Source organism: Carassius carassius, chromosome 3 (genome assembly GCF_963082965.1).
Source record: "Carassius carassius chromosome 3, fCarCar2.1, whole genome shotgun sequence".
In the NCBI taxonomy this organism is placed as follows: domain Eukaryota; kingdom Metazoa; phylum Chordata; class Actinopteri; order Cypriniformes; family Cyprinidae; genus Carassius; species Carassius carassius.
In genome coordinates this window covers 39286897-39300838 of record NC_081757.1, presented here as the reverse complement: position 1 = coordinate 39300838, position 13942 = coordinate 39286897, and the positions used below count along the sequence as shown (strand labels likewise).

The 13942-nt window shown below is 39.6% G+C and overlaps 1 protein-coding gene across 7 annotated transcripts in view; it reads right to left on the bottom strand.

Annotated features, from left to right (window-relative positions):
* The window catches only part of LOC132126666 (inositol 1,4,5-triphosphate receptor associated 1-like), a 53755-nt gene that overhangs the window by 22773 nt on the left and 17040 nt on the right, over positions 1–13942 (bottom strand). For 6 of the 7 annotated variants that reach the window (XM_059538103.1, XM_059538096.1, XM_059538110.1 and 3 more), the window contains 4 exons: positions 5943–6152; positions 1420–1526; positions 1155–1219; positions 734–907 (listed from right to left, as the gene is read on the bottom strand). In XM_059538103.1, the coding sequence (XP_059394086.1) occupies positions 734–907; positions 1155–1219; positions 1420–1526; positions 5943–6014 (418 nt within the window). In that variant the 5' untranslated portion in view covers positions 6015–6152. The remainder of the gene's footprint in view (positions 1–733; positions 908–1154; positions 1220–1419; positions 1527–5942; positions 6153–13942) is intronic. The other variant, XM_059538121.1, reaches the window with a different exon arrangement.

The following is a 13942-nucleotide window of genomic DNA, read 5'->3' as shown; positions in this document are numbered from 1 at the left end:
AAAAAGATACTAGAAAAGGCTGTATTCACGAAGAAATTAAAATGTCTTAACTGCCTAGAAAAGCACTGCATGATTAAACTCGAAAGATTAGTTTTGTTAAGCTTCAAAATGTTAAATAAAAATAATGAAAAAGATCCCAGATCAGCGTTTTAACACAAATGCCCTTTATTGTTTAACACATTTAAGCTAAACTATTTCTTACTTCTGGCTAGGGCTGTGCGAATAATTGAATGCGATATTGCGTAGCTTGTCAGTGATCTACGGCTCTGTGTAGCAAATGCCACTCCATCTGAAAGCAGGTGATGGAGATTTACTACTAATCAAAGAACTGACGGATTACACGCGCATGATCATCACATTCGATTATTTGCACAACCCTACTTCTGTTGTAATATTTTACTGGGAGATATATTTAACCAACCACATTTAATTTAGAAAAAAACTTGTAGTTTTTAATATGGATAAAATGGAATGAGACAGGGAAAAAGTATTGAACAGATGAAGAAAGGGAGGTGCAAAAAGGCATGAAAAGCCAAGACACCAGCTGAAATCTGTCATTAATTAGAAAGCAATCCTGCCCCTCGTCAGTGGAAATTAATATTAGCTGGTGTAACTGACTTTGGTAAAACAATTTTTTTTTTTTTTTATCAATTCATTTTACAAAAAGGCCCCCTACGGCCCCCGGTTGAGAAACACTGTCATAGATGGGAAAGTAATAATTTTTCTGTTGTACCTGTTGGAGATTCGGTGAGGCTACAGGTGGAGCGTCGGCCTCTGCGCTGCAGAAAGCGATCGCTGACTTTCTTTGCCTCCTCGAGCAGCTCCAGATTCTTCTGACGATCCTCTTCAGATAACTGCAGCTCAGGAAGCTGATCCTTCACCAGGTCTATCATGTGTCCATCATCATCTCAAACACAAATACACACACCCAACCTAAACACAGCTGTAACACCAACACCAACTCATCTAAAAGTAGGAAGTAGGAAAAAATTGTTATTTTAAGCTTCCCTACTGCAGCTTTAATGCTTTAACTAAATTTAAACACAGTTACATACATTATCTTATAATGTGCCATTTGAAAACAAATGTCTCTTAATACTAGATAAATATCTAAAGCAGTATCTTTTCACATGGGAGTGCGTAGTTGAACATACCCACTGTGGTGATGGGACATGAAGATGCAGAGTTTCGGGAGAGACGAGGCCTAGGGCTGTGTGGTCTGACACCAATTAAAAAAAATAATAAAATTTAAACATTAAACCAACACATTCTCAACATAACTGAGCAGGTTAATACTCCGCTTAAGTTCAAATAGTGACTCTTTATGAGATGAATTGTCTGAATTACTAAAGCTGGCGTTTAAAGATTGGACAATTAAGATTTTTTTGGCAATCTTTTAAAGGGTCTTGACATGAATACCTTGTTTTCTCCAGTGGACAGGGCTCTTGATTGCAGACTTGTCTTGGAAGCACAATAGCTGGTGGAGTCATGGTTACATTCACTATCTTGCTTTCAACTGGAGCGTACTGCCAAAAAAAAAAAACATTTAAAAAAATGGATGCTTCACTAGCTTGCTGTAATGCTTTTGGTCACATTCTTGGAGAGCAGTGAGGCTGAGGGTTTTACATTTTTTTAAATGGACACTTTTACTTTGCAGACTTCAAAATATTTTGTTATTAATATTCACATTCCGCATGATAAATGTTAATTCAAGTAGAATTGGGGAATGTTCCCATTAAAGTAGATGTGATCTGGCCTGTTCCCGTTTTAACTCACTGACGTGATTCAAATAGAAATGTGGAATAAAAAGGCAGCAAGTAACACAAAAGCTTGAAAACATTTATTTTGAACACAGAAGATATTCTGAAGAACATAGGTGACCAAGATTTTGGTAGAATTATTTTTCTATACTATGGAAGTCAATGGCTTCTAGCAACTGTTTGGTTACCAACATTCTTCAAAATATCTTCTTTTGTGTACAATAGAAGAAAGACTCAAGTTAATATTCCAAATACTATAAGTAATAACAAAAATAGCATAACTAATAATAAACTACAGAAATATCACTTTATATTATATTATAAATTCTGTGACATTCCGCATTAAACTGAATTCAAATTAAGTAAAATGAAGCCAGTGTAATGCAAATATATCTGAAAGGTCTGGTTAAGGATATAGTCACATTCTCGCGAGACCAGTCGGATCTCGTCACACCCCATTACTTACTGTAAATGCATATTTTGACCAGAGAATAAGACTAATTAAGAGTAAGATGTGATGATTTTTCAACCACAGCATTCAGTCCCGAGGCAGTATGGGAAATTTCCCAACTGTACTGTGCAGCAAGTCCACTTTTTTGGTCCCTGCACAAACAATTTCACACACACCAGCTCAAAACCCTCAGTTTTATCCCATGGGGAAAACAACATGTTGCGATAACATCCGCTTCACAAGAGGAAGCAAAATATTAGTCTTTGCAATAGTCCAATTACACTGTTGTTTTTCTTTTTTCCCTTATTGCGTAATTCTGTAAATATTGATTTATTTATTTTTTAAGCTTTATTTATGATTTTTAGGACAATATTACAAATAAGAAAACAAAAAAGACAAGACAAACTTGATACAACACAACAACAAAAACCACAACTAAATAAACAAGTAATCAAAAATGTGGCTTAGCAAAACAATTGAAGCGCACAATCTGTATGATACTATAAAATTAAATGTGCATGAGATGCTGGGGTAAATTTACAGCAATTAAAAGCAGGATCAACAGTATATGCTGAAAGTGCTTGGAGAGTGTCAGCTTTGTCCAGTGTACACTCTGTACAATTTTGCACTGCAGAAGTCCATGTCCTGCACAGACTGAAGATTTATGAATTCTGTATAGGACTGATTCCCAGTCCTCATCCAAAATAACCATTTCTAAAACGTCTTCCCACTAAACTTTTATGTGTGAAAGGGATGTATAGACTAGGGTCAAAATTTTTACAGTACAGAGTTGATATACTGGCCTTCCATCTTGGAGGATTCTCCAGTAAATTATCAAATGGAGAACAGGGAGATAATTGGAAATAAATATTCTTGGAGTATTAAACTACTAACACATCTGCTGAAACGAGCAGAAAGACCCCTCATAGTACAAGTCATTAATTCCCCTTATACCATCAGCATGCCAAGATGTAAAAGACTTATCAGTTATTAATGGGTTAAAGACATGATTAGAATAAACAGGGGATTTAGGAGACGTAGTTTGCCAGCCAAAATGAAGATCTTAAGCATAGATCATACAAGTAGGTTTTTAGTGAATTGTCACAGGAAAAGGAAAGGGGAGCATAAACTAAAGCTGCTAGTGAAGAAGGCAAGCATGAGGTTTGCTACCCATGAAAGGGCATCTTCTCCAGGATCTTTGTAGAGCCAGTGCAGTATCGGGAGAATTTTTGAAGCCCAATAATAATAACATTGAAAATTAGTCAAAGACATTACGCCCAGTGGCTTAGGACGTTAGTTAGTAGAAGACCTTCACTCATTCTAGCAGGTTTGCCATTCAATATAAATGAGGTGAGAGCACTATCCAACCTATGAAAAAAATGAGTTGGGAATAAACACTGGGATAAACTGGAACAGATAGTTAAACTTAGGCAGCACATTCTTTTTGACAGACTTTATCCGATCTGCGACTGATAAAGCAAGTGTGGCCCAGTGCCTTAAGTCCTGTTCAACTCGCTCCAACAAACGGGTAAAGTTTTTAGTAAAATGTTTAGTAAAAGTATACCGAGGTATGTAAATGATTGGGAAACCTTAAATGGGAGAGAAGAAAAAGCGAACTCCCGGGCAGCATTGTTGATGGGAAACATTTCACTTTTATGTAAATTCAATTTATAGCCAGAGAGCCTACCGTACATATCAAAAATTTTGAGGACATGAGGAAAGGATTCAGATGGGTGGGAAATATAAAGGAGCAAGTCGTCCGCATACAGAGATTTTATTCAAATAGTATCGGGAACTGCTCTCTGACAGAGATTTACAACATGCCCTATACCATCTAGTGCTGTCATACTTTTATACAGAAGAACTATCACGCCGTGCTAAAGTTCTTGAGTTTAGTACTTCAGTACAAAGTGGAAACTTTACTTGCTTGGCCTTTATTCTGGGATTAGGTTACTGAAGTGCAATATGATTTTAAAGAGTGGTCTTATCTGAATCCCAACCTTTATGAGTCACAGCATGAGTGGATTGCACTCACTCAAGAATAACATAATGGCTATAATGAAACAACAACCCCTGACAGGCTTTGATGTTGAAATGATCGGTGATCTTTAAAAGGAAAACAGAACAGTAAATCCTGAAGCTTGTCGTCAGTGAAGCAATAGCTCTTCTCACTCACAGGCCATGATAGAAAGACATTCGTCAAGAGCCTAATATACTTCAAGCGAAATTGAAGAACAAACTGGTGTGATGTCATTTCAAACAAACAAAATCATGCCAAAACGAAGTTCATTTTGGGATTTCAAAACAACTCGCCAAAGCGAATTTTCTGGAAAAATTTGCTCCAGCTGGTGAACACCTTCAAACTACCATTGGTCCATGGCAACTAAATAACAGGTAGGTGTGCTCCTGGCTCCGCCTTCTTTACACACAAAATCCAGGGCTGCTTTATACTATCAATTGTAAGTAAACTGAAAATGACACTGGCATTGTTTTTTTCATGCTGAATAGTGTAATACCGTTTAATAATACTTTAAAGCAATCTATTGTATAAAATGCAATAAATAAAAGTGACATGACTTGACTGAGTTGCAGAGCAGCTGCAAACATATCCACTGATCAAATGCTTTCTTAACTACTGTTTTCGCATTTTTGTAATGTGTTCATTTTGTTATTGAAAGGACAGTGTGCAGAACATATTTACATAGTCATCTACATTCCGCTCCCAGCAGATATACACAAAGTGTACATTGCTGCTAGTGTATTTCAAACTTCTTTTTACTCTTCTACCATTAAGCAAAGAACTTTTTTTTTTTTTTTTTTACTGTGTAACGTGACATTATTAAACTAGTAGGATTGCAAATATCCTTTCTGTGGCATTAGGGTACTGATAATATCTGAATCTTGATTAGAGAATGGAATGTTGTCTTTCAGGAAAAGATTACATGCACTTTTCTTCCTCCTCAGATGAACATCTTTATAGGGATCATGTGTCAGATACAGTATAATGTGGTTAGGGCACATGTTTCCACTGCTAGTTACACAACACTAAATGTACTCAATCCGTGTTTGATTAGCCAGATCTGGTCAGTTATATATCAACCACTGGTGGGACTGTTAGACAGACTAGTTATGGAGGTCATCAAATGGGTGACAAGTCTGAATCTTGTAGGCAGAACCAGTATCCAGAACCGGCTCTCTTGTGTTTTTAATCTTGTATTTGGTATTGTTTGATAAACACCATAATGAACACAAAAATTTGACCAGCTCTTTGAAAACACGCAAGTAGTCTTTTGGGCCCTTTTTTTTTTACTTGCCATGCAGAAGTCCAAAAGTAGCATAAGCTTCCCTTGTGTACCGCCGTATTTCTGACTTTTTGTAATTGCCACCTACTGTCAGAGAGTGAAAATGCATTTTCATTCAGCCCAAATCCAAATTTTTGGTCCAAATGATTGGCCCAAACACTTCTTTTTTTTTTTTTTTTTGCATATCAGACATTTATCCAAAAAAACATGAAATAAAATGTTTACAAATCCATTTCTAGCCATGATTCATATTTGGTATGAAATTTCTATGTTGCTGTTTTTAGTATTGGCATAAAATTGAAACGCCACTGCCATAGAAAGCAAAGTAGAACACGGAGAATGAAAGAGAGGAATGGATACACAAATATTTAGATTTGGACCTACAGCGTGCATATAGCCTGATGTGATTTGAAAGATAGTTCGACTTACTGTGGAGGGTGTGCTGGATGTACCGTTGAGCTCCTCTGGGGAATCTTCCTCTTCCTCAGGAAGGGTGGACATGGCGGGGATGAGCGGGGGCCGAGAGCGTGTGTGAGGGAAGATAAAAGGAGTGACAGACTCCGTCACAAAACTATGAGTTCGCTTTAGTGAAGTCTGCTCACCCTGTGAGCGTGTGAACTGACATACAGCAGAGGAGTCCTGTACAGACAACACACACACACACACACACACACACACACACGTATGAGGAAACAAGCTTATACAGTGGCAGAACAGTACAGTATTAACTTGTGCCATGGTACACCGAAGGTAATATCATTGTACTGTACAATTAACAATCTTTTTTGTTACTGAGCTCCTAATGAATGCAACAAGAATAATGAAAGACTGAATAAAAGGGTGACCCTTCTGATAGTGATTCAGCCATTTTTTAATGGAAGTCAGAATTTTTAATGGAAAATAACCCATTCCTGCTGATTTTTTATGTGATAATTGAATTAAACAAATAAAATAAAATAAATAAGTGTTCAACTCAAGTTGTTTAAATTGTATTATACAAATTTTAGCATTTTGCTATCACTCTTCTCACTAGTGCAGTTGTTTATTTATTTTTATTTTATTTATTTTATTTACCTTTATTTTACCAGGAAGTCTCATTGAGATCAAAAATCTCTTTTACAAGAGAGACCTGGCCAAGGTAGCAGCCATACATAAACAACATATTAAAATGCTACATACAAGTTAGCAGCCATACATAAACACAACATAGCTAAAAACATACACACATCCAATCATTCAAAAATCATTCGAATACAAGGACCTCTCAAGAAAAACAACTACATGTCTCCTTCATCACATTTTTTATGATGGTCTTAAATGCATTAATTGATATACACGTTTCTAGTTTAAGATCTTTTTGCAAATTATTCCATGCCCATGGTGCATAGTATGAAAATGCAGTTTTCCCCAAATCTGTCCAAACCCTAGGTACATTAAAAAGCAACCACTTGGAGGAGCGAAACTCATAACTAGCAGAATTTAGACAGAGAAGGGTACAGAGGTAAGCTGGAAGTTTACCTAGTATGGCTTTATATATAAAAATATACCAATGCTGTTTTCTGCGGGTGGTCAGTGCTGTCCAACCCACCAGATCATAAAGAATGCAATGGTGAGTCAGGGACTTTGCATTTGTAATAAAGCGCAGAGACGCATGATACACTGAATCAAGGCTCCGTAAGACGGAGGAAGCTGCGTGCATATATAATATGTCACCATAATCAATCACAGACAGAAAAGTAGCTTCCACAAGTTTTTTTTTGGCATTAAAAGTAAAGCTAGATTTATTTCTAAAATAAAAGCCAATCTTTATTTTAAGCTTCTTAACTAGATTAGCAATATGTACATTAAATATAAGTTTGTCGTCTATCCATATACCCAAGTACTTGTACGTGGGTACCCTTTCAATGGATTTACCATCAGATGTAAAAATGCTAAGATCATCAAGAAACTGTAGGCAGGTTTTTGAAAAGACCATGAACTTCGTTTTCTGAGGATTTAAAACCAATTTTAAATTGAGCAGAGCAGTTTGTAATGACTGAAATGCAGTCTGAAGCTCTTCCACAGCCTGTGTTATGGAAGAAGCATATGTATAAATGACAAATTATAAATTATAAATTATATATATATATATATATATATAATTATATAAAATATAAATTGTTCTCAAACAGAGGGGATGAAAAACTTCCAAGTAGGTCTCTGTATCAGATCAATGAAAAAAAAAAAACAGACCCTGAAACAAAATCTGATTGTATAGTTCTAAATAGAATCGAAAATTTGAAATGGCCATTAATTGGTTAATAAGGTTATTTTATCGTTCCATTTAATATTAGAAATTTGCTGTTAACCCAATCAGGAATTCAAGTAGAATGGCCTATGCAAATGTGAAGCTGATGTAAATTCATCATAGGCAAGTCACAATGGCAGTTTATCCGAGGATAGCATAAGATGGATTCAACAGATCACACGCACCTGCACCACTTCACCTTAAATTAATTTGTTTTTGGATTGACATTTTTATAGCCTGAATGCATAGCCTTTAGAGGATTTTGTTGTGGAGAAAAGAAAACTATTAACTCTACATCATAGATAGCTTGTGTGTGTGTGTGTGTGTGTGTGTGTGTGTGTGTGTGTGTGTGTGTGTGTGTGTGTGTGTGTGTGTGTGTGTGTGTGTAAACAACAGCAAACATTTTTAAATATCTTAAAAGTACTTTTTTTTTTTTTTCGTTTTCAAGCCATGCTTCCAAGAAGGCCTCATGATGACTTAATTGGTATAAAATACAACAAAACAAGCATTTTAAATAAGTCCAAACTAAATAAAATCAAGATACTTATTTTAATTTACACCCTTAACAACTGTTTTATTTTCTCTAAAGAACTAGGATTCCCACTGTCTAGAAAACCCTGGATATAGGAGGTAGCCCAATTTTAAGTGTTTTCAAGACCTGGAAATGTCATGTCAAATTATAAAATCTTCATAGGGAAATGATAATGATAACAAACCTTTAAGACACACCTGTTGCGAGTTTCCAGTTTGTTCGATGACTTATATTTTTGTTGAAGCCTACTCTTTGCATTACTTCAACTAATTTATTTTTAAAATTGGAATCGCATTTACAAATTACCTTTAATCATTCAGCAGATGCTTTTATCTAAAGCAACTAACAAATGGAGGACAACAGAAGCAGCAAATAATATATAGGAATGTATAGGAATATGAACCTCTTAACCACAGTGTGACATTTGCTTGGCAAAATATATGCATGTTTCCTCCCACTGGCATTTGTCTTATCACAAAACCTCATCTCACGTTCCTGAAAAAGGTTCAAGAGGAAATGTTTCCCTACAGCAAAATAACAGTTACTGATGGCATCACTTATACAGAAATACCGCTACAGTGATGAGCACTGCCAACAAAAACAACATATGAAAGTGTCATCATCAGAAGAAAATCCCTTATTTGCAGAATAAATATGAGACCAACCATAAACAGCCAATGAGAGTTGAGTATTTGCCTATTTATATTTCCTCTAACAGCTTATCTCTATCTATCATAAACAAAGGTCTAAAATATGCACGAGTCATTAATGCAGCAAATCATAATGGGGCTGTTTCACTTGTGTAAAACCATTTGTCTGTCGAGTTGTGGTATAAACATGGCTTGGTCTCAAGATACAGTTTGAGAAAAAAGGAGAATCCTTCATTCTCCCAAAGGAATGCATTTCAATTTCCATTGAATCTCGTCTGAATGCTAGCTACAAAGGCTATCTTTGGCTTCCTGTACACCCAAACAAAATAAGAGAGAATTTCAGAGACAAATCCTATTTTAAGTGAATGTTTTATATGTGAAGAGAAACTCAAGTGTTTACACAGCAGCGAATTCACATTTGAGTGAATTAGAAAACTGTACCATTATTGTACAGAAGAAAATGGACTCCTCACTAGTAACTAGCACAAATAAACCCTGAATCACTCATCCCATACACCTCTATAACATAAGAATCAACTAAATGACTAATGAAATATTGGCTGGTAATGCCATTGGATTTACAGCTGCATCACTAAATAGGTTTTTATATTTTCTAAAGAAAATGTGAGTGGTGTTTGGTACAAAACTCACCCCCACAATGGTGTTACTACATGGTTACATAGCTGTTTTGTGGTTGCTAATTAGTTCTGGGTGGTTGGTAGGGTATTCAGTCAAAAGATCCTACCCTCAAGTCCCAAATGGACAGGATTCCTCTAAAGCTGTGAATTTTATTTATGTGAACCATTGAAATTTTGCAAAGCTATTTTCAAATAAAATAGCCTTCCTATTCAATGGTTTAAAGAGAACAGAACCAAAGGAGGAGAATTATTCAATATAATGAACTGCTTTTATGATTTTGCTGCAACTTGGAGGTCACACACAAAATGTTATCATAAACCTTGAGTTTGCAAGCAATTAGCAATAGCTCCGTATGTTTAGGATGCTATGCAAAGATTTTGGTCAAATTATATTATCTTCTCTTTTAGGGGTGTCTAATCCTAATCATGGAAGGCCACGGACCTGCAGTTAAGCTAAAACCAGGGTTCGAAATTACCTGGGGTTTGTAGCAAAAATGCTACCAAAAAAAAAAGTTCCCAACAAATTCAAGTTAAAGAAGCAACATTTTGGGCAAAAGAGGGGCAAAATGTGTGAAAACAATATAAACAATTGATTTCAGCAACTAAAAAGAAATGTGAAAATGAAAGCTTCACTTCAAGAAAATACATTTGATTCACTCACACTAAGAGGTGCAACCTAAAGTCTCACATCCAAAGAGATATTCTTTATCAAAGTTAAGACTGCCACGCCCCCCCTAAAACGGCTCATTCAAACATACCCCCACATGTCTATGTCACTATGTGGAAATATTTGTGTACTGCTGTCCAAATGTTCACACATTCATTTATTATTTATCACATCATTTATTTTGAAAGATGAAGCTCGCGATTATGGAAAGAGGTGTTACATTTCTGACGAGTGCTACGGTGTTCTGCCAATCACAATGCACTGGGTCAGTTGGCCAATCATAGCAGACTGTGCTTGTCAGAAGGAGGGACTTTGTAGAAAATGACGCGTTTGAGAGAGGCGGAGCATAGAGAACCTACAATTGTCATGTACAGGAACACAGGAGATGGAAGATCCAAGTGCAGTGTGAGCTTTAATAGGGTAATCCAAAATCAGAACTAAAACAAGCAGGGGTCATAACCAAACATCAGTCCAAAACAAACAAACAGGGAACAAGAAACTAGAACACAAGGAACGTGAGGAAACTTGGTGACGGAAAGTAAGGACTCCATGAAAACAAATGGAAACAGACCAGATAATATAGGCAGGGTAATGACTATCAAGTGAAGACTTGGGCACTGTTACTTGGGCACTGTCTTTGATGAACATCTTAGATTTGATCTTAACAGCGCTACCATTGCAAAGAAAGGGCAACAGAGAATTCACCTCCTTCGTAAATTAAATACTTTCTCCGTCTCGCCGGTAATTCTGTGCAGATTTTATCAGTCTTTTATTGAGAGTCTTTTAAACTTTTCTTTTATCTGCTGGTTCCATAATTTGAGCATCAAAGACAGGAATAGCCTGAATAACATCGTAAAGATCTGCTCTAAAATTATCGGCGTAAAACAGAGAGACTTAAATGTCTTTTGTAACCAGCAAATACTGCGGAAGGCAAAGAGCATCCTGGCTGCTCCAGGTCACGCTTTGGCAGGTGAATTCTCTCTGCTGCCTTTCGGGGCGTCGTTACGCGCTCCCGGTATGTAAGACGAATCGCCATTCTAAATCTTTCATTCCTTATGCGATCAAACTTTTAAATTCCGCATAGAGCTCCTGGAGAAGGGAAAAATTGCACATGCTGATGAATACTGTGCACTGTTGTACGTTATGTGTGCGTGTGTGTGATGGACTGATGGACTTTGTTACGTGTGTGAGTAATGCGTGTGATTTATATTATTTATTGTTATTTACATGCTGCTCTTAATCAATTGCCCCTTGTGGGATCAATAAAGTTGATTGATTGATTGATTGAAGACACCTGAGTGCAATTAACAGGAGTGCAATTACTGTGATGAAGGGACAAGGCTTTGTGGGAATTGTAGTGCCTGCGGTGAGGTGCCTATGGGGAAGTGAGACCACTAGTGGACACCCAGGGAAACAGAGACCAGACACCGTGACATTACCCCCTCCTCCACGGAGCAGCTACCAGATGCTCCACCCGAACCCAAGAACAGACCAAGGAACACAGAGACCAGGAGGGAGGTGGACCGGCGGAGGACCAGGGGGAGGGATGGAGGGCCAGGTAATATAGGGAAACAGAGACAAGAAGTGCAAAAAACAAAAACAAGGAGACCAGGAGGGAGGTGGACTGGCGGAGGACCAGGGGGAGGGACGGAGGGCCAGGTCCATAGAGGGAAACAGAGAGAAAACAAAAAACTAAAACAACAACAAAACACAAGTCCAGGAGAGAACAGAAAGTTTAGTGGCCCAGGGCCAAACCGACAGGGCAGGAATCCAGGGTGGAGCAAGGTGGAATTGGAGCCATGCGGTAGAGTCAGAAACCCACCAGGGCGGCGCAGAAGACCACCACATCCGTGCAGACGAGACAGAAGCCCGCCAGGGCGGTGCAGAGGACCACCACATCCGTGCGGTCGAGACAGAAGCCCACCAGGGCGGCGCAGAAGACCACCACAACCGTGCTGTTGAGACAAAAGCCCACCAGGGCGGCGCAGAAGACCACCACAGCCGTGCGGTCGAGACAGAAGCCCACCAGGGCGGCGCAGAAGACAACCACAGCCGTGCGGTCGAGACAGGAGCCGACCAGGGCGGCACTGAGGAACACCACAGTGGGATCGATGACACAGGAGAGCAAGTCTGGATAGGAAAGTCTAAAACGGAGAACATGAACAAGTTAAGGGTGGCCTCCGTGGCCCCGACAGGATCAGTCGAGCACTCAGAGAGTTCAGCTGAGAAGTGGAGAGGCCCTGGTAGTTCAGCAGAGACGTGGAGAAGCTCTGGTAGTTCAGCAGAGACGTGGAGAGGCTCTGGTAGTTCAGCAGAGACGTGGAGAGGCTCTGGTAGTTCCGCAGAGTTTAGACTGGATTCAGGAAGATCAATGGTGACTTGACTCTGCTCATGAAGATCATTGGTGACCTGACTCTGCTCATGAAGATCAATGGTGACTTGCATTTGCTCATGAAGATCAATGGTGACTTGACTTTGCCCATGAAGATCATTGGTGACTTGACTTTGCCCATGAAGATCATTGGTGACTTGACTTTGCCCATGAAGAACACCGGTGACTTGACTTTGCCCATGAAGAACACCGGTGACTTGACTTTGTCCTTGAAGATCACCGGTGACTTGACTTGACTCCTGAGGTCTCACTGTGGTAGTGCTTAACTCATGAGGGTCAACGGTGACCTGACCTGACTCTGGAGGGTCAATGGTGATCTGACCTGTCTCTGGAGGGTCAACGGTGACCTGACTCTGGAGGGTCAACGCTCACCTGACCTGACTCTGGAGGGTCAACGGGAACCTGACTCGACTCTGGAGGGTCAACGGGAACCTGACTCGACTCTGGAGGGTCAACTGTGGCTGTCATCTTGTGCTGAGGCGCTGGACAGGCGGCCATCTTGTGCCATGGCTCTGGACCGGTGGCCAACTTGTGCTGTGGAGCTGGGCTGGTGGCCACCTTGTGCTGTGGCGCTGGACTTGCGGCCACCTTGTGCTGTGGCGCTGGACTGGCGGCCACCTTGTGCCGTGGCACTGGGCTGGTGGCCATCTTGCGCCGTGGCGCTGGGCTGGCGACCACCTTGTGCTGTGGTGCTGGGCTGACGGCCATATTGTGCAGTGGTGCTGGGCTGGCGGTCCTACTGTCTGTAGACCCAGGTCTAGAGTCGGCCATCCCACCGGGAGAGACAGGTGTGGCTGAGGTATCCCACGGAGATCGATGTTGTAGGTAACTGGTGAACCCCCAAAAGTCCAGGATCTCCAGCCCCTTCATCTCCCACCCCGGCAAAGGGTCATCCAGGCAGCCGTTAAATAGGTCCTTCAGGGCCTCATCATTGTACCCCAATCCTACCGCCAACGTCCAGAACTCCTGTGCTACACCACCCACTTCATTCCCCCTTTGACGGAGGGTGGTTAATTTACCGAATCTTCTCCTCTGCTCCTCCATGCTGGCTGGGGAACGGAGAAAAAAATCCCACACCGCTGGATCTGATCTGATGGAGTCCTCCTGTCACATACAGGAACACAGGAGACGGAAGATCCAAGTGCAGTGTGAGCTTTAATAATCCAAAATCAGAAACTAAAACAAGCAGGGGTCATAACCAAACATCAGTCCAAAACAAACAGGGAACAAGAAACTAGAACACAAGGAACGCGAGGAAACTTG